Genomic DNA, 20,615 nt, shown 5'->3' on the forward strand with positions numbered 1-20,615 from the left:
GATTAAAATGAGAGCTAATAACAAACCTAATAACACTTGTGTGTGAGTATGTAGACATTTATGTGTTTGTATATATGCCACTGTGTCAAGATAGGAGTGAAACTCGTGTGGGAATGAATGTGAAACAGTGCACGGTGCTGGGACTCTGACAAACCCCCTTTCCCTCTGGGCTTTTGTGAATATTCAATTGTATTCAATTGTATGCGTGTGGTGGAGTACGTGTGCGGGGTCAGCGGGGTCATCCAGGACTCTGCACTTCTCTCTCTATTTGATTGAATTCTCCCCGTCACCAAGTGAAACACATTACTGGGTGGCAGCAGATATGAGAAGGGTCAGACACTGCCTGCCGGCTTCCAATCCAGCCTGGGCTCAGCATACACTACCTTCTCATTACTGCAGCTCAGCCAGACTAGGCCTAATGGAACACACACACACACACACACACACACACACACGCACACATATATACACGCACACACACACACACACACACACACACACACACACACACACACACACACACACACACACACACACGCGCGCACGCACGTACGCACACACACACACACACACACACACACACACACACACACACACACACACACACACACACACACACACACAGTCAGCCCAGAGGACATAAACCGACAGCATAAATCAAGCACTTTCCTCCTGAGAACACACTCCGTGTCTCAACAGTGCAACTGTAAGCCAATGATGACAGGTTTTAAAAGACGTCAGCTGGGTTTTTTTTGTAATAGAGGGGGTGTCTTTAAAAGAAAAACCATAAGATCTAGTGGAGTGGTTCTGTGACTATTATCACTCAGTTACTATACTCTGCATGGTGAAAATTATAGTCATCAATCTCAGTGTGAAAAAATCTTTGACTGCAAGTTTTCAGATGTCATGAAATTAATCATGCATAGCTCTGAGACTAATTACACAAACAAACTTTCAATCAACAGTTGTTTTCGGTTTTCTATGTTACAGGCTCACCTGGAATGTTTAACTGAATTCCATTATTTGTAGATCATAACAGGTAGTATGATTTATTGCTTTATTGAAAATATACATTTTTCAGGATGGTGATGTATGTACACAGCAAAGAAGAAAAAAAGACAAAATAGTTTGTGATCAAGATGAAAAAACCAAACAGCTATAATGATCAACTGGACCCACACCCAGGACCCCCCAGTGATACACAGAGTACGGAAGTGATCACAGATGCTTTTTGCCAGGCCGTATCTGAGCTCTTGGGATTGGGAGGAGTCTCCTCTAAAAGCTGTGCCATGGGTCCTAGTGCCCACCCCCCCACCACGTCTGCAACGGACCGTACTGGCTGCCGACGTCTCCGCTCTGCTCTCGGTAATTAATTGTTGATGCGAGGCGTGCAGGAGTGATCGTGACAGCTCTAATTTATTTCATCCCAGGACTGGAGTGCTCTCTGACTTGGTGAAGTGCTCCGGGCGAAGTGTGGCACCTGAGTGCAGTATTTCTCCCGGTGATGCTTGGCTTTCGGAGCTGCGCCCATCTCTCACCACAACGTAATAAAGCGCCACTGCTCACGTCCAGAAGACACTTCACAGCGCCTCGTGTCACTGGTCCACTAGACACAAAAACCTTGCCTGCCAGGAACGTTAGCAAAACAAAATAAACTAGCCAAACCACAAGCTTCAAGATCAGATTTTTCCTGTAGATGTAGAAATTATAGTGAAAAATTTAACAAAACTAACCTGGTAAGGACGTTAGCTAGTCAGTACATCAGTAAGTAAGAAAGAGAGAATGATTGAGCTTACAAAAGGGAAACTCAAGCCAGACAGAAAGGCCCGATGGATGATTGGTTTACAGGTACCCTTTGCTCCACGTGTGGTGCCTCCTGGGAGGTGGATGAACAGCAGGAAGCATCACAGGCATTACTGGAAAGGCCTGTTGGAGTAATGACTCCGGCTGGAGAGGCTGAGGAGATGCGGCTCTGCGGCGGAGCGTGACATTCGGCGAGCGATCCACCCGGAGATGACACCCGCTCCTTCCTGTATCGCCCTTTAATTATTTATGCCTGTTTATTTTAATGTTGCTGATTGCCCGGTAGCTTTTCCTCTATTTAATTGCTTCTTAAACACACCACTTGACCTTTTTAGGAGATGAAGTAAAATCATTTTATGTCTTGTGTTTTATGTCTTTAATTCAACAATTTAATCATTTGACAGAGCAACATGCGGCCTTAAAGCCTGGATGAACGATGACTTCTGCTGAACGACCATGTTCATTTTTGTCATCAGGAACTGAAGTAAGAATGGAAGGTGATGTTTAACCTACAATTTCAACTCTTCACCGGACCATGACTAAACAAGGACCTCACTGTACGAGTCTGTGTATGTCTGCCCTTCCCCCCCAACTCTCTCTCCATGCCCCAGGCTGGCCCCACCCCAAGGGAGGAGCCAACCTTTCAATAGTCACAAGCATAAATGTTTAATAGCAGTGTGGTGTTGGTGGTGGTCAATAATGGCCAGTGAGTTGAGGTCTGATTTATGTCTCTTCTCAGTGCCATACAGGACCAAGGCTATTACCAAAGCTACTGAGGTCATGCTATAACAGTCTGGAGCTGCTCGAGATTGCTTTTTCACTTCGTATAGCGAAAACATTTACATAAACAGATGAGAGAGCAATCAGGCCGACGTTTATGGAAGGTATTAATGTGTGCATCGCGATCATCAGACAGGTCGGTTATGGTAAAAGCTCTCAGCTGGACCGGTGATAAGACCGTTTCTGTCTCCTGGAAGGTAGTATAGGGCTAATGAAACTGATCACTGCAGCATGGAAAAGCAGCAGAATAGAGCTCTAATGGCCTCTATAAACAATGATTTTCAGCTTCTGCAGTCCAGGGAAACTGTATTAAAAACACTTTTTAGTGTGGTGTGGCAAAGGTTTACAAATGTACACACGTGAACCTGAAAGCCTCTCCCACATACAAATATACACACACGGCCAGGGCGAAATACAAACACACAAACTCTCTCAGGGCAGACGGGTATGTCAACAAAGAAAAAGCATGCAGAGATTCAGGGCAATTACTCAACTCAGACGATTTATCCAGCTATTTACTCGCAGAGGGAATCAGTGGCCATGAGGAACAAGACAAACACCGGCGTTGCTGCATCCCTGCAGACATTTCGGGTAACAGGAAAACTTGTACTCGAGTTTATGAATGGTAAGTGTTGCATTCTCATATGCAGGCAATAATCACTGATTACTTCACAATTTCATAATGACTAAACCACTCCAAAGCACAAGAGTCAGAGCCTGGTCAGGCTCACAGGTTCTCCTGTGTACAGCACACAAACAGGAGGAGGGACGGGCCACATAGACTCCTAGTTATGGAAGGTTGGACCTAGACCGCTATGTTGCAGCACCGGTAATGTGTGGGGAAAGAGGCTATGCTCCGCCCCTCGCATGTCCCTGACCTGCCCCAGCCCAGCTGTGGCGATAGCCAAGCTGCAGAGGAGCGTGAATGCCAAGGCCTGTTGGGACCGAGCCCTTGGCGTTGGGTTCCACTGTTTGCCACACCTACCTGTCCAGGCAGCCAATAAGAGCCCTAGAGCGCAGAAGGGATGCAAAAGAACTCGAGCAGGTTTATAAATGTCTTTCAGGGTGTCCCGTGGCACCAGCTCAGACTGACATCTGTCTGTAATGTCAGTGCAAATGACTTTTGCAGTGCAATGCAACTGAACGCAAAACACGAATACCAAAGAACCAGAATGGGGAGCGGAGATGTACTAAATTGTTCTCCATTACAGTGGCACAGGATTCTCCAGGCACACTAATGGGAAGTTGTGAAGTAAAAATGCACTACTTTTCTCATGCCGTTAGACTGATAAAGAGTGACAGTGGAAGCTGGTGCAGACAGTATGGCACCAGGACTCTGCTCTCCATTAGTCTTTACATCTCAGTGCTCATTACATCCACTGGACAGCGGGGAGGGAGTCGTCCCATCTGGGCACATTCTGCCTCTACACAGAGGCCCAAACAGATTCCTCCACCATGCTGACTCATGAGATCTGAGCTCCAGCTAAAACCAGGCCTCTTAAACCTAAGTCACACCTCATGGGAACTGCACCTTCTCCATTGCTCCATATGAACATCTGAGAGCCCACAGGCACTGAGCTTTGCTGTGTCAGACAGGTTTCAGGCAGGGATCGAAGGGAAGGGGGCAGCTCTCCTGTGCATGTCAACACGACCCAAAAGCTCCTCCTGTAAGGTGACCCACAACGGGGGAGCATAAAAAGAGCAAATCAGCATGGTAGAACACTGTGGACATCTCAGCACGGGACAGGAAAGGAGGAAATTCTGAGTAAAGAAGGAATTCTATTATAACGAACAATCTTACCAAGGATGGAGACTGCAGAATACGCAGAAGATATACTGGGATTACCTTGACATGTATTGCAATACGAGTTAAAACAGCTTTTAGACCACTTAAACTCCTTGAGTCATCAGAAAGCTAACCAAATGCTAAAAAAAAGATGCTGTACTCAGTACAAAATAAAAAGACTTTTCTGATATCTCTGACTGGTTTCAGCCATCAGTGCAGCTGTATTTTCAATATGATGGTGAAACTGTGACCCAATATGAGATATTTCAGTACTGTGATATGTAGGAATTGTACTAGAATTGTTAAGCAATATGTTGCTGTTTCTCAGTGCACCGATATCATTGCTGCCATAAGTTCAGATGGTTGGGTAGGCTTGTCTCCTCCAACACTAACCCTTCCCAGATCCAATTCTTCTGAAATCCCTCCTCAAATCCCATTCACCAAATGCAATTAGACTCGGAAAAGCTTCTCCCCCGAGCTGATTGTTCCGGCCGTGCTTCTCTAATGACCAGCAAACCAACGGTCGATAAGACCCTGTGGAACATGCGGAGAAGCTCGGAGTGGCTCCAAGTGCAGTCTGAGACATTCCATTAAAAACACAATTGTCTTAAGCAGGAAAAGCCATGGCCAAGGAAGCGTGGTTTATATTGTCTGCACAACAGACGCTTTAGTTCCTCATGGGTTTTGGAGATCAAGTTTGTAGTTTTTGGTTAGTTGCAGTCGAGTCAAAGTGAAGCAAAAGTCAGATGTATCCTGCGTTTTCTCAGGTAACCTGAGAGCAACTTGCTTCAGGCATTCTCTCTGAGGGATCTGATCAATAACTCTAATGCTGGGTTAAGTTAATGCACCCTGTACATTACACTCCAATGTAAAAATAGACTCCTTCGAATACAGAAGGAGTTTGAAGCGCATACAAAATAAATTAAAAAAATTAAAGAAACTGGGATAACTTACATTAATGGAATATCTTTTTCTAAAATACACTCTTTATATTGAAAGGATCAATAAAATGGGCTCTATTATTGTAATGCATGGTCTGTTGAGTGTCTTGTGTGAGAGATCTGTCTTAGGACAGATGTAAGTTCCCTTAAGTCAGTGGCAGCTGGTGTGGGCTGGGGCGGGTAACGTGATCAGTTTAGTGCCATCTCACATCACGAACACATTAATACCTGCTCCTGTTCCAACCCTACTGGCTGTTTTCCATAACTGCTTGGCAAATGCCTTTGAGTGGACAGAACTTCTGACTTTTGGGATACGTGAGCAACTGTGATGTTGTTCTCAGCTCTTGCAAATGAGGAAAATAGAATGACGTAGACCAACCCACATACAGACCTACAGGGGGAAAAAAACTTACATTCAAATGCAACACTGATTAAACAACATGCTACAATTTAAAAACACCACATCAGTTTAAAGGTTACACAGTAGAACAAAAAAATCCAGTTTGTGCAAGCTTCACACAGGGTCACTGGAACAGTTTGAAAAAAAGTAAAAGATGCTTAATATATCTTTCAGCTTTCCTGAATTCAAAAGCAACGTCCTGTCTGGGTGACACAGGCACTCTTTTTCATTACAGCGTAATGGCTTTACTTTTTTGGTGGTGTATTTCTGCCAATAGGAACGTAAAGTTTACATGCGGTCAGTACAGCATTTTTGCATCCGTCTGGCAGTATTTATGCGTATCAAATGTTTAGACCTTTACAGGGCCATAAAGACTCGGTGGCTCAGGTGTGCTTTAGTGCTCTAGAAAGTGTCAGGATTAACACTCCATGAGCAGAGCTGCCCCTGTGCAGCCTCTAAAGCAACAGTGGTAAAATGCGGCTACACGCAGCAGACACCCCGTGCGGCCAGGCCGCTCACGTCCGAGCACATGCAAACAGAAATGACCTGCAATGCAGGACAGCCAGAGTCCGATGCTTTGGTAGTGGACTTCACTTAACGTTACGCCCCTGATGAGCAAATTAGTTGAAGAGTAAGACAACACACACTATGGCCACTGAGGAGAGAGGAGAGAGGGAGAGGGGGAGGAAAAAGGAGAGGGAGAGGGGGAGGAAAGCTAGTTTTTAACTCTACGTCTTGCTGGTGCAAATTAGATCTGACGGAGCCCAAGGGTTTTGAAGGTTTCATGACTAAACAAGTTATTTAGTAGCTCTGAGCTGAACACACCCTGACAAAGCACATAATAAACGACTAGCAAACTGTCTCGTATAGAAAGAGGACCCGTCTCACGCAGGTACCCTCAAACAGGACCCGTCTCACGCAGGTACCCTCAAACAGGAGCTGTCTCACAAAGGTACCCTCAAACAGGACACGTCTCACGCAGGTACCCTCAAACAAGAGCTGTCTCACGCAGGTACCCTCAAACAGGACCCGTCTCACGCAGGTACCCTCAAACAGGAGCTGTCTCATGCAGGTACCCTCAAACAGGACCCGTCTCACGCAGGTACCCTCAAACAGGACCCGTCTCACGCAGGTACCCTCAAACAAGAGCTGTCTCACGCAGGTACCCTCAAACAGGACCCGTCTCACGCAGGTACCCTCAAACAGGAGCTGTCTCACGCAGGTACCCTCAAACAGGAGCCGTCTCACGCAGGTACCCTCAAACAGGAGCCGTCTCACGCAGTTACCCTCAAACAGGAGCTGTCTCATGCAGGTACCCTCAAACAGAACTGTATAAAAACCAATACAGATGCCGCATGTTCTCTAAAATGGATTTATTCTGGTTGCTTTATGTCAAAAGGCTGGTTGCTCATTCATAAACTACCCACTACACTTTTAGATACAGTGTTACTTAGATAGGTTAATTATTCTGTCCATTTACATCCGCTTATCTGGGTCTGGGTCGTGGATCTCCAAGAGAAAAAGCTCGTGACAGTAGGTGAGAGTGGGAACGTAGATTGACCAGTAAATCGAGAGCTTTGCCTTTTGGCTCAGCTTTCTCTTCACAGTATGGTACAGCGTTCAAGAAAGTCTGTCCATAAAAGTTATGAATGGGTGACTAAGGGCAGTAAGGACAGTAAGGGCAGAGGCAGCCCTGACGGAGTCCAACTCCAACTGGGAACCAGTCTGACTTACTGTCAGATATGCAAACCAAGCTCCTGGTCCATTTGTACAGAGACTGGATGGCCCGTAGCAGCGGGCCCAGTACCCTATACTCTCCAGAGGAATTTCTGAGGGACTTGGTGGAATGCCTTCTCCAAATCTGCAAAAAACATGGTTCAGAAAACTCCCATGCACCCTCTAGGACCCCCGCAAAGGTAAAAAGCTGGTTCAGTGCTCCACAGCCAGGACGGAACCCAGATTGTTTCTCTTGAAACTGAGATTCGACTAGCGACCCGACTCTAGTCTCCAGTACCCCTGAATTGACCTTACTGGGGAGTTTGAGGAGTGTGATCCCTCAATAGTTGAAAAACACACTCTGGTCTCCTTTCTTAAAAAGAGGAACCACCACCCCAGTTTGCCCGGGGTGCAAGTGGGAGCAAATGTTTAACCTTATGCCAGATTTATTTTGGAATAATATCCAGGTTTTAATGACCTTACAGCACTCAACACCATAAAGACTACCAAGATAAACAGCACACATTTCACTTTGGAAACATGCCCATCGGACTCCTTCAGTCCTCTGTGACTTTGCACAAGTGCCTGTTTGAAATGTTTTGTGTCTCCCACAACATTTGAGACATGGGTTTCAGCTGGGCTTTTTACCTCCAAAATAAATAAATAACAATGTCATATCTCATTACAGCACGAGACTTGTTTTCTTTACTGTATGACATTTTTCTTCATTCTATGAATGAAAATGAAGTGAATTCTGCAAGGCACAGTTAGCGATTTACATTCAGACGGAGGATCCTCAGTCATCCTGCAAGAGGGACCTACTTGTAAATTGAAGCATCAACAATTGAACAATGGGTTTTGCATGCTTTATGTGAATAGCTGTGAGGTGGGATTTGCAGTTTGACAGAGAGGACAATCAGGTGCATTAGAGTTTAGCTTTTCTCTACGCTTGCGGTGGTTTATAGGATGCAAACTGAAGCCCCCTTCACCCACACCCCCCCCCCCCCCCTTTAGTTTGTATCCCATTTACACAATTCACCATAATGAAGCCAAAATGCTTTTTAATGGGAGAAGGACGCAGTGGAAGGCAATAGACGGCAGAGAAAATGTAGGCCCTGTCTCAGAGTGATGGAGTGAGAGACTGACCCGAATCACTGCGCAATCAATCCGTCAGTGTGAATCTCGCCCACCAGAACCTCTGCTCTCTCTCGTTCACTCAGTCCTCCTCCCCCCACCCCTCCTTCCAGGAGAGGGTTCGTTCAGAGTGGCGGCGTCGAGAGAGCACCCGCCATCTTCACAACCTGCTTCATGATCCGAGCTCATAACATCTCCGCCTCCCCCTCCTCTTCCTCCGCACGCCCCTCCGTCTCCACCTTTCACCCCCTCTCATTTGTCACTACAGGTGGAGGTGTCCTCAACCTCCCAGACTTGGCCTCCGTATCGCCTCTCCTGTACTGCTGGTGTCACGGTCCAGTGCTACGCTCTCCCTTTTTTTTTCTTTTGCAAACTGCTGTGGATTGTTCTTTTTCATTACAGGTCTTTAACTGCTGGTGATTAAAGAATGAACACATACTGTTGTACAGTTTCACCTTTCTGGCAGAAATCATGAGTGGGTAATTGTTTGTGACATGCTCAGGGGAGTGGTTCCACTTGCCCTCTCCGCCGATCCCCCCTTCCTCCTCTCCCGCCCTTTTGGTGTAAACGACAGTCCTGTCGCTCAGTCGTTGACCTCTAACCCCTAGGGCTGTCTCACAGCAACAGGATGACAGAGTGTTTGTTTATCCATTGTCCAGAGAGGCTCTTCTCTGGCATTGAGACGTTGTGCATGTGTGTGTGTGTGTGCGCGTGTGTTTGTATGTGTGGGTGTGTGAGTATTCATGGTTATTTGTAAATGATGACTGCCAGTGTCAGTGGTGGACAGGAGTGTTTTGTGTGCTCAGGCTGAGAGGGAGGGCTGTGTTTTGGGATGGGGGCTGTGTTCTCTGCTCACAGCTTGAGGAGTTCCAGACTAAGTCAAACTTTCTGCCCTTGCTCAGTGGTTTACACAGTTGGGTGCACAACAGCTCCGCCTTACAAATTGTCAGAATGTGCGGCAGCACAAGCACTATCAGACTGACATGCTCAGGCATGAATGCCCTCACTCACTCTCTCGGACGCACGCACGCACGCGCGCGCATCTGCCATGCTTTCAGAGGGGAAATCAAAGTGGTCTATTAGCAGCCCTCCTAAGAGGATTGCACACGCTCCGTCACTTGCCTGCCTCACTACAGCTGCTGGCCACAACTCTAATTACTGCATTCATCCAATCAGATCAGGTAAAACCCTTCATTCAATGGACACTCCTTTCTTCTGTAGATACATATTCCCAATCCAATCAAACTTACTCAATTACTAACACATTCACATAACTAAAAGGTTTTATTAAAGGGTACATAGTGACCAGCCCTAAGATACAGCTGCTAACTATTTCGTCTGCCCTAAATAGTGAGAATAGTAAACTCCATATTAGATTTTATTGAAAATTAATTTGTAATTCCCAAGGATGAATCCTCAGTAAGAATAAATTACTATAAAACTCCATGGATTTAAACCAGAACCAAAGGCATAATAAAAAACAACGAATCACTACATAAGCTACTATTTTAATAACATTGCTATTTAAAGCAATAGGAGGTAATACTATTCCATATGATATTCAACACCTATATTACAATGGCTGATATTCACAGCCTTAACAGCAAGGCAATCTCTCTCTTAGACACCCACTGTTTGGCAATTAGCAAACGAGCTCGTTAAGGAGAAGGAAGGAAGGGCAGGATCGATATCTCCCTTGGCCCGCAGGCCTGGATGAGTTGCCCCTGCACTACCCCACCCCCCACCCCCCAACGAGGCCTTCTCTTTAGGCAGTGTCTCACACATCGATTCGCCCTCTGTGGCTTTCATCACATTTCACCCTCGATTTCCTCTCAGCCGACACACAAACAAAGACACTGCTCGTTGGCCGGCCGCTACATGATCCACGCACACGCAGAGCTCTCGGGTTTCAGCGTGGAAACGCGGTGACGCAGCGAGGGGAAAAACGTGAGGAGGGAATCTCTTCTGGGACTCTTACGGGCATGAACGGGGATCCGTCACTGAAACCCACCGCTTGTGTTCACTAAGGGACAACGGTTAACGTAGGCCGCCATTGCTGGAAACTCTGCTAGAGCGCGAGAGACAGAGAGAGACAGACAGAGAAATCAACAGAGCAAATGAAAAAATGTAAGACTGCAAGAGGGCAGAGGGACTGCATAGAATCAGAGAAACAAACACTTAGTCACCACATCCTGCCATAGATTCACATCCCTTCACTGGTCCACAGGCAGGAACCAGAGACTGAGTGAGTTCTGGTCATATGAACTATTACACATGCACCCACCAGTTCCACTTTTGCGCTAAACACACACCTCCCCAATGAGGCTATTTCTTTAAAGCCACCCATGGTCACACACCCACGCACCCAAGTCACAACAAAGCAATACAAAGCAAACTGGTGATCTGGGAACCGGCAACGCAGACGAAGCCAGTGGCAGTGCTGAGAAATGAGAGGGCCTCACGGCTCTGCTGTTGCAGTGCTGCTGATCAGAGGCGGAGCCTCTCGCCGTGATTGTGACGACGTGATTGGATAACCCTGTCCTGTGTGCTCCTGGCCAATCAAAATGGCAGAGAGCCAGTGCAGTTCCTCTACTGTAGTGCCTCTCCTCTCACCCAAGAGGAATCCGTCACTCATCTCTCACGATCTGCTTTCCCAATTTCATTGACATATTGCTTAACACATAAGGAGTCTACCTGTACGATAGACCGGCACCATATTACAGCACAGATGAAGAAGCACACTTAGAGCCAAAGTTCTCATCTCTTCCTCCCTCTCTCTCTCTCTCTCTCTCTCTCTCTCTCCCTGTCACAACACCCCACCTCCCATCCCACACCGAGCACACTTCCCTGCCGCACTTTAAAACAACGTGGTGACAGCTCCGTTTGGTGGGAGCCACTCCGACAGGACGTCGAGCCCCGTCTGGTCCCGGGGACCCCGCCTATCCTCCTCATCCTGCCAAGTTTTCGCACCTGCAGAGGCCCCACCGCCGCCTGGGCGGACTGACACACCTGCACATGGGCCCGACCACGCTGCCGGCTCGGGAAGGCGTGAAGCCCAACGCGTGGAGCTCAGTGACAGCCTGCACCAGGTCGCAGTCGCACTGTCTGTCACAGTCCTGTCAGGGCGGGTGAGGGAAACTCGTGCCTGACTAATGTTTCTGGGATGCCCGTGTGTCCACTGGCAGACCGTCTGCCTCCCCCTGCACAGCTACACAGAACCGCCTCGCACTCCAGCACATCGGCCTAAAGGCACCGGCCCGGCTGGGGTGGAAACGACACACAGTACAGATACGGCGAGAGAGGTACGTTTAGCAATGTGGTGAGCAGCACACCACTGTAACACACACACACACACACACACACACACACACACACACACACACACACAAGCCTTAGGGACTTGGCAGGGCAGCATGGTCTCCCTCTGGTGACCTCTACTCTCAATTACACAGAGATTACCCAGCAGCCCTGGCCTGGGCTTGTCAGCCCCTATAAATCGACGTGTGACACAATTATGTTCCCTTCAGCCTGCTAATCCCATCACGCACTGCCTGGTCCCGCCCACAGAAGAGGCTGCTCTCTGTAATACGCATGCTGACGGGGAGAGCAGGAGAGAGAGAGAGAGAGAGAGAGGGAGTAAGAGAGAGAGAGACAAATGAGGGGAAGTGTAGATATGATAGCAAGAGGGAGCGAGTGTGTGATGAAGAGTGAGAGAATGCGTGTTTGTGAGAGATAGAGAGGTTGAGTGTATGAGAAAGAGAGATAATGTGTGGGAGGGCAAGAAGGAAAGTGTGTGTCTGATAGAAAGAGAGAAAGAGTGTGTGTGTGTGTGAGTGAGTGAGAGAACGTGGGTTGAGAGACACACACAGATGGAGCACTGCTCACTCCGCTGCTCAATGAAGACCAATTAGTTTTCTAAGGATTATGTTATCAAATCGCTCCTCAACCTGAATGTGGATGAACACACACGTTTATGACGCGAACCATGAACCGGGTATCACGGCGGCCATGTAAAGTGAGCAGTTCTACATTCCCCACACTCATAATTCGGGGTCTTCATGCTGCCCTGAAAGGCCATGGCTACATACTGTAGAGTGCGTTGCTTCGGGCTTTACTCTGTCCTTTTTTTATACAGTCCTGAACTGTTAAAAAATGTGTTTGTGGAAAAATGGCATGGAACGCAGCTCCTGGCTGAGCGAATATGCTCGCGCTCTGCCTCCAGCCGGGCCGGACTCGGTGCCAAAGCCGACGCACGATGAGTCGGAGCACTGAGTCAGACCCAGCAGGAGGTCTGCAGCAGGACACTGAAAACGCACCTCCCTCCCTCTCTACTTTTCTCCTCCCTGTACCTCCCTCTCTCCTTTTCATCTCTCTCTTTCTCCTCTCCTGCATCCCACCATCCTCTCTCCGCCTTGTCCTCTCCTTCTTACTCTCTCCCATTCTCCCTCTCTCCACCACCCACCCTCCACCCTCGAAGTGATAATATGGCGACACAACTGGGCCTACGCCATGAGGCCTGGAGATGGAGGATGCTGGAGGATCCAGGGCAGCACACGAGACAAGAACGTCTGTGAGACGAGTGACATTTCATTACATTACCTCCACGATTAAAACCATCATCACGTATGGCGCTGCTGCTGCTGACTGGGGAAGTAAATGTGCATGTGTGTGGAGTGGAGTGTCTTTCATTGCACAGATCTTCCTCCTCAATCACACTCCATTATTCACAAGCTCCTGGCTGTCTCTCTGCAAGCTGTGGCCCATTATACGCACACTCTTACCACTTCTGTCTCTCTCTCCCTTTCTGAGTCCCTCTCTCTTTCTAACACTCTACAACACTTTTTTCTCTCTCTCTCTTTCTCTCTCCCCCACCTCTCACTCTCTCTCTCTCTCTCTCTCTCTCTCTCTCTCTCTTCCACCATGGCATTAGCCTGCTGGCTCGGAACGCCTCCCGGAAAGATCTCCCCAAGGCTTCCGGCAAAGAGGGCAGGTTTTTAACAAGCCTGCTCCTTTCGGCGCCCTGCTGATGAGCACGGCCATTCCACACCAGGACATCTCTGAGGGCCTTCCCGCCTCCTGACACCTAACCAGCTTTTCTTCCAGTCTGCTGTCCTTGTCCAACACCCCTCGCCCCCCACCCCCCCAGCGGTTGCCTTGTGGACCCATGTCCCACATTCTGCTCTACTCCTCTCTCTTTCTGTCTCTCTCTCTCTCTCTCTCTCTCTCTCTCTTAACTATCTGAAGAAGATCCCAGGGAATATCTTCAGTGTACTGTAGTGAAATATGTAGAGGTAGTCAAAATTGCAGTGAAGAACACAAGGTTTCCCGAGAAACAGGACAGGGTGTTTCAGACAGAGGTTCTTCATCAGCTGTGCAAGCAGAGTGCTTCAAAGCTGTCTTCAAGCGTTTTCCCTTCATAGCTGACGAGACATACGCCCTTTCTTTCTTGTTCACGGTAGATTTGACTACCTCTCTCAGACACACACACACACACACACACACACACACACACACACACACACACACACACACACACACACACACACACACACACACACACACAGTGCATGCACTCTTCCCGAATGATGCAAAAACATAGTGCCATCCCTTCAAACTCCCATTCCTCTGGCACAAGGCACATGTGAGGAAAGAAGACCACCCACTGGTAGTGTGAGACAGGAACTTCATGCATCTGTGCGAGTGTGTATGCATATTCCTGTCTTCTAAAAAACCTCCCCCTACTTCAATTCAGATCCCACAGAAAAACCTGCGAATAAGCAACAAACTTCATCACAAATAAGTGATGATGGGTGTGATGGGCATCCTTTGGCAGGGTATTTCAAGTTCAGCCAACCAAACTTTCACCCACGCCCATCGGCTTGACCCGCCGCTCTGTCGACCTCTCCAGACCAATTCCGCCCAATGAGGTCTGAAGGCATTACAGATTAACACGGATGTGGGCGGGATTACAGGGTCCACTGGGCGAGATTTGGTGCCTGTGCTGAACATAAATCATGCTGAGATGGAAGAAAGAGGAAAAAGCAATAGATGGATACATACATAGAAACAGAGAGAGAGAGAGAGAGAGAATGAGAGAGAGAATGAGAGAGAGAGAGAGAGAGAGAGAGAGCTGTGGAGAACAAGCAGAATAAAGTGAGGGAAAGGGAGAGAGAGATAGACCAGACAGAGAGAGAAAGATAGAGAGAGCACCATGACATTTTGATATGGGCTCTTCCCATATTTCTGGATGGCAGTATGTAAGGTTCTGTAGAGAGGGTCTGAATGTCATGAACCGAATATCACTGGAAATGTTTATAGCTGGAGAGTTTATAGTAATTCGCTGACATTTCTAAACCTTACGGACACCCATCATACGAAGACAAGTCAAGAGTGAAGTCTTCTGCCAAGAAGAAGTGTGAAGTGTGACATTTAGACAGAACACTGAAGACACAACTTCACCAGCACAGGGCAGACTTGATACGTTTGCTGAAACACACACACGTTACGAGCTCAGCGGAGACAGACGACAGGCGTGTATTTGAGGGTACTTGTGTCAGCCCAACAACCAAATATGAAACCATGCATCTCACTTCACTGGAAGTGCCTGTACCACCTCGGGGCTCATACGGCCCTTGGCTTTTGTGGAACAGTCAGCACAGCAAATAGGCTACAGCCTTATCCTGAAGGAGAGCTGTCCAACGGGGACAGGCGTCGGAGTAAAAGAACGACTGGGAGGACGCCATGAGATCAGCTCCAACATTAGACATTCCCCCTTTAAACTGTTGGTTACTGTCCACATTTTGATACAGAATGGCCTGTGATTGGTGTGTTTGCGAGGGGAGGAAATCTCTACAGAGCTTTGACCTTTGAGTGGAATTTGGACTAGCTATACGCAATTCACTTTTCCAAACAGCACTCTAAACGTGCTCACTCACAGATGAATCGTACAGACAGATGGACTGGAAAGGTCCGGCACAAGCTGATCTGACAGCATGGAACCATCACAATACACTGCTAGTAAATGGAGTTAATGAAAGCATTAATACACACACACACACACACACACACACACAAAACAATGCACGTACACACATACACACGCACACACACACACAAACACACGCATGCACACACGCACACACCACTTCATGTTTTGGGGGGTTTGTAAGAGTATTTTGTGCCCAAGCTATGAAAATATCCATGACTGAAGCAGATCTCCTAGACCATCTCAGCTTCCAGAAGCTTCGTCGGCAGGTGAGGAGAGCATCATCAATAAGAACGCTATCGTATTCACATTATTAGCCTGTACTAGAGCCAGCTGTGCTGCAGCAGAGAAAAACTCCACACATTCTCCCACATGTTCCAATGAAGCTTTTCCACGATGCTTTTCCAAAGGTGAATGCAGGAGCCAGCAGGCCGGGCCCAGGGCACACACTGGGTTGGGCCCAGGGCCGCTACGCCTGGTGCGGGGAGGCTGTAATTAGCCCAGTGTTTTGTCCTGGGGTTTGAGGACAAATGGAGAGGACTGCGGTGGAGGAGTAGAGATGTCCGCCCTCTCTGGGCACCCGGGAGATAATGCAGCAAAACGCGACTGCAGCAGAACCATTATAAAGACACATTTAGCTGCAGAGGGACCACGTTAGTCTTTCACATTCACACACATACAGTATATACACACACGCACGCATGCACACGCACACACACACACACGCACACACACGCGCACGCACGCACGCACACACACACACACATACACACGCACACACGCGCACACGCAAGCACACGCACACACACACACACACGCGCACGCACGCACACACACACACAAACAAGTAGCCAAACACAAAGACAGCATTATGCATTGTAATATACAGCAATGTACTTGTGCCCATTCAGATGCACGCACGCACGCACACGCGCACACAGGAACAGGCATTTTCTATAGCACACACAACATTAAATGCAGAGACATAAAAGTAACATTACAACACACACATCTGTACACACGCATGTAGCAGAGAAAGCAGAAGATTTCTCATTCCCTTGCTCTGAGGGTCTACCGTCACAATCACAGGAAGCACATCCCTTCATAAAGTTTGAAACTAACTATCTCTGGTCTGAAAAATACTAAGAAAGGTTTTCTTTCAGTCCCTCCACTGGGGACCCAAAGTTCACGATCCCAGGACTGAGGAAACCCTTCTTAGTTTTCACGAGGACCTTGGTCTGAGGAATTATGGCTTTCACCAAATCAAAGGGCCTCATTCATGGCCTCTGTTGTTTACCTAAGCACAAAGCATCACCTTTGAAATTTGTAAACAAATGTCCAAGATGCCAGAATTGACCATGATTCTAATAACTCTATTCTGGGATATGCACTGGATTATAATCCCTTTGAGGGGAAGCAGCTCTTCAAGACTATTCCAAAGACACCAAACTTGGAATAATTCTAATTAAGGAAAGGATAAACTGTAGCTAAAGAAGACAGGATTACCTGATCATGGAGCCAGCAGTAGTCTGTTTCTGGAACATAACTCTACAATTCAACACTATGCTATCAGGACTGATGTTTGGATATAAAGATTAAATCCTGTCTCATTACTGAAATGATTATGCGAACTGTGTGTTCCAAATTAAGTGGCTTTGGAAGACTGAAAACTATTGAAATGCAATATATAATATATCCTGACAAACCAATTCTTTATTCCTAAATGATGTACCTGCAGGAAAAGTATACACTATCTCATGTATGTTGATAGGTCATTAAGTTTTTCTCTCTTGGCCATGCTTCTGTGCCTTAGTTGCATTTTTTTTTGTTTCAAGCTGGAGGGAAATGCCTTAACTTTGAATATTCATGACAGTCCCTTCCTTCTCGCAAAGTCCTTGGATCAATACTAAAACTTAGTAACCTGATAAGAAAGTTAGGTGAAGTGGAAGTCGAAGAAGAAAGGAAGAAAAGTGCCTGGATTTCCACGAAAACGTCAAACTCAAGGGAATCCAACAACTAAGCGTATAAGTATGTTAAATAAAGCCTAATGTGTTTAGCCGTGAGTTCAAAAACTCCCGTAATTTGCTCTAATGCGTGTCGCAAAGTTATCTTGCCTCCCGTGTTCATTTGTAGTTAGGATTAGTTCCGTCTTCGTAAGAAGTTAATACAAATTCTACAGTAGCGCATAAAGACAGGTGAGTGAGCACACCTGTCCAAGTCCACGAAGGCCTGGAGTACAGCGGTCCGGATCGGACCCGCTCATACATCGTCGCTCAACTTCAACGAACAGCTGGTCACTGAATGCTTGGTATAACCTCAGAAAGTATGTGTGGGTTTATTTTGGACGTCAAAATACCGTGTATTCCTGCCGACATCAGTGGACAGCCATCCGAACTTGGGAGACTCTCGACCTGAGTAAGGTGCCTTAATTCAAACCTAATTTTAGCATAGATGTAAGACACGCCAGTATCTTCCAGTTAATAGTTTCCTCCATAAGGCATTTTCCTCCATTTCCATTTACTTTAATCATCATAGCATTTGGGTTGGTTTACATTGGTTTAAATGGCCTGTGGAATTTTCTATCTCATAGCTAGTTTAACTTCAATTGGTTTGTCCTTCCTGTGATTCAGTTAATAGCTTGATTAACTCTCTGAACCTAAACCAGGTTTTCGACCTTATGCATCGCATGCATTATAACGTAAAATTGTTTATAACTATTGATCAATAAAATTCACATTTGATAATTAAAGTAATTACTGTGGCAAATATATTTAAACCAGTGGTATTGGGTCACTGCACAGACTCTGAGCTTCACCTTCAGTAATGAGACTGATATATCATCATTTAATCTATTCCAGTTATCAAATACATATTTCCCTGAAATTTCAGGGTGGTGCCCCTTATAATTATTCATAATGAATCAATATATCGCTACACACAAACACACACTTGCACACAAACACACACACCACCTCCAATTGGCATCTTGTTTATGTATGTCATTACGAGAAAAAGAGAAAAAGAAGCTATTTTAATAAGAGACAGAGATGAATGCCTGCAACTGTGTTTTGTTTGGTACGGTGGGCTTTTGCATAAACTCACAAAGTCACACACATCCACAGCCACACCCACAACCACATCCACTTGGCCTGTAACAAAGAGTGAAATCCCTTGATATAATATAACAACAGGGCAAACACAGGCAGTGAGAGGGGACAACACACACACACACACACACACACACACACACACACACACACAGACAACAATAATAATAAAGAAAATGTGTCCTTTGAGAGACAGAGAGATGTGAGACAGCTAATGTCTTTGAAATGCCAAACAATAAGAGCATATGAGAAGTGTTGGGCAGAGGCGAGAATGAAGCCAGCATTAGCTGTTGACCTCCTGTCATTACAGACTCCACGAACATGCTCAGAGGCAGTTTCCATTAGCCCCACAAACACACCGTAACTACCACACATTCACGCCTTTAAGCAATTCGACAGGAAAGAGAGGCAATGGTTGATATCTGGTTAAATATCTGGTCAAAGTATTTAAATTAACACATGCTGTATTAAAATCCAGGCTTGTGAGCAGACATCATCCCCATTCACCCACAGAACAGCTTACAAATGTCAAACCAGTCACACTGATATTCTCCTACTCCACCTACAGGCTTCTGAGTTGATGTCCATAGTGTATAGTGTTGAAATTGGACTGGAAACCGTGGCGATGGGGCAGTCTCACTGGAATGTTTGTTTGAGTTTGCCTTGGCAGGTCCTACTGAGCCTGCTAGAGTTATTTTCACATATATATATATATATATATATATATATATATATATATATATATATATATATATATATATATATATATATATATATATAGGGCACAATTCCATTTGTCTGCATTTTGAATGCATGTTGTTCTGTTTTTCCATCTACGATTAGCCCAAAGTCTACCAAGTAAATTGTAAGCAAGGTAAAGATTCCTACTTTGGGTGGGTGAACTGGTCCAGTAATGTGACCTTCTCCACCACATCTCCCCCGACGGTGCGCACCACCTCGTAGAAGTCGTTCTCAGTGTAGCCCTCTGCCGGCAGCCAGAAGGAGATGTCGTTGAACAGCGGTGGGTACTTGCTGAAGGGCTAGGAGAGAAGAACGCAGAAGCTGCATTTCATCTAGGTGTTGAATGCCTTGTCCACACACTCAAATAGCTCACTCAAATAGCTTTCAAATAGCTCAGAATTAGTCTCTTGATTAGTGTCCACCCCTCTACACCCCACCCCTGGCAATTAATAATAGAAATGGTGATTAGAATTTTGACTAACTGCTGGTTTATACAGTTCAGTCTCACTTTTATCCAAGCAACTTGAACCTGATTAAGGACTTATATGCAGGGCTCTGCTATCATAAACGATAAACAAGTTACAGGAACGGAACCAACTCAGTGAATAATTCTAATGCTCATTCAACTGAAAAATGCAGAAATCACTTTTCTTCATATTATTTGATGTTTGACCAAAGATGTGAAATGTAACTATGACAGTTAAAACAAAATAATTTTACTTTTTGCTTTTTTAAATATATTTTTTCACTAATTAACACGCTTTCACATGAATACACAAACTGACAGAGTGGGTTTTCCATGCATACACTCTGTGCATGTGACCTAAGAGAGGCCTGTGATTGGCTAGCTTTAGCCTAAACAACATAGGCAGTAGGAAACAAGACCTTCTTCCAGGAGGCCAGTTCAGGTCTCTTGGTCTTCTGGCCAAGAATGGCTATGTCATGATCATGATTTGAAGTAGAGATCCCCAACGACAGGGCGCAATCTTAGAAAATATAATAATTGAAACAAAACAAAAAAAGTGTTTGGCATTGTTCTTCTGAGTGAACACAGGACCTATTATTGCCTATTGACATCTTTTATTTAAAACAAAGCCTTGAAAAATCATTACACAGATGTATAACAAGGCCGTTATTAAAATCGTTTCTAAAACACAGAAGACGGGACTCAAAAGAATACAGTAAAAATAAATGAACAAAAAAAAGCAAAAGGTGAACGCAG

General features: G+C 46.1%; 1 protein-coding gene across 4 annotated transcripts in view; it reads right to left on the reverse strand.

The window, feature by feature from the left end:
- Positions 1-20,615, reverse strand: part of fars2 (phenylalanyl-tRNA synthetase 2, mitochondrial) — an 87,156-nt gene that overhangs the window by 17,482 nt on the left and 49,059 nt on the right. For all 4 annotated transcript variants that reach the window (XM_076971149.1, XM_076971151.1, XM_076971148.1 and 1 more), the window contains exon 6: positions 19,541-19,692. In XM_076971149.1, the coding sequence (XP_076827264.1) occupies positions 19,541-19,692 (152 nt within the window). The remainder of the gene's footprint in view (positions 1-19,540; positions 19,693-20,615) is intronic.

The sequence above is a fragment of the Brachyhypopomus gauderio genome, chromosome 13, assembly GCF_052324685.1.
Source record: "Brachyhypopomus gauderio isolate BG-103 chromosome 13, BGAUD_0.2, whole genome shotgun sequence".
Classification (NCBI taxonomy): domain Eukaryota; kingdom Metazoa; phylum Chordata; class Actinopteri; order Gymnotiformes; family Hypopomidae; genus Brachyhypopomus; species Brachyhypopomus gauderio.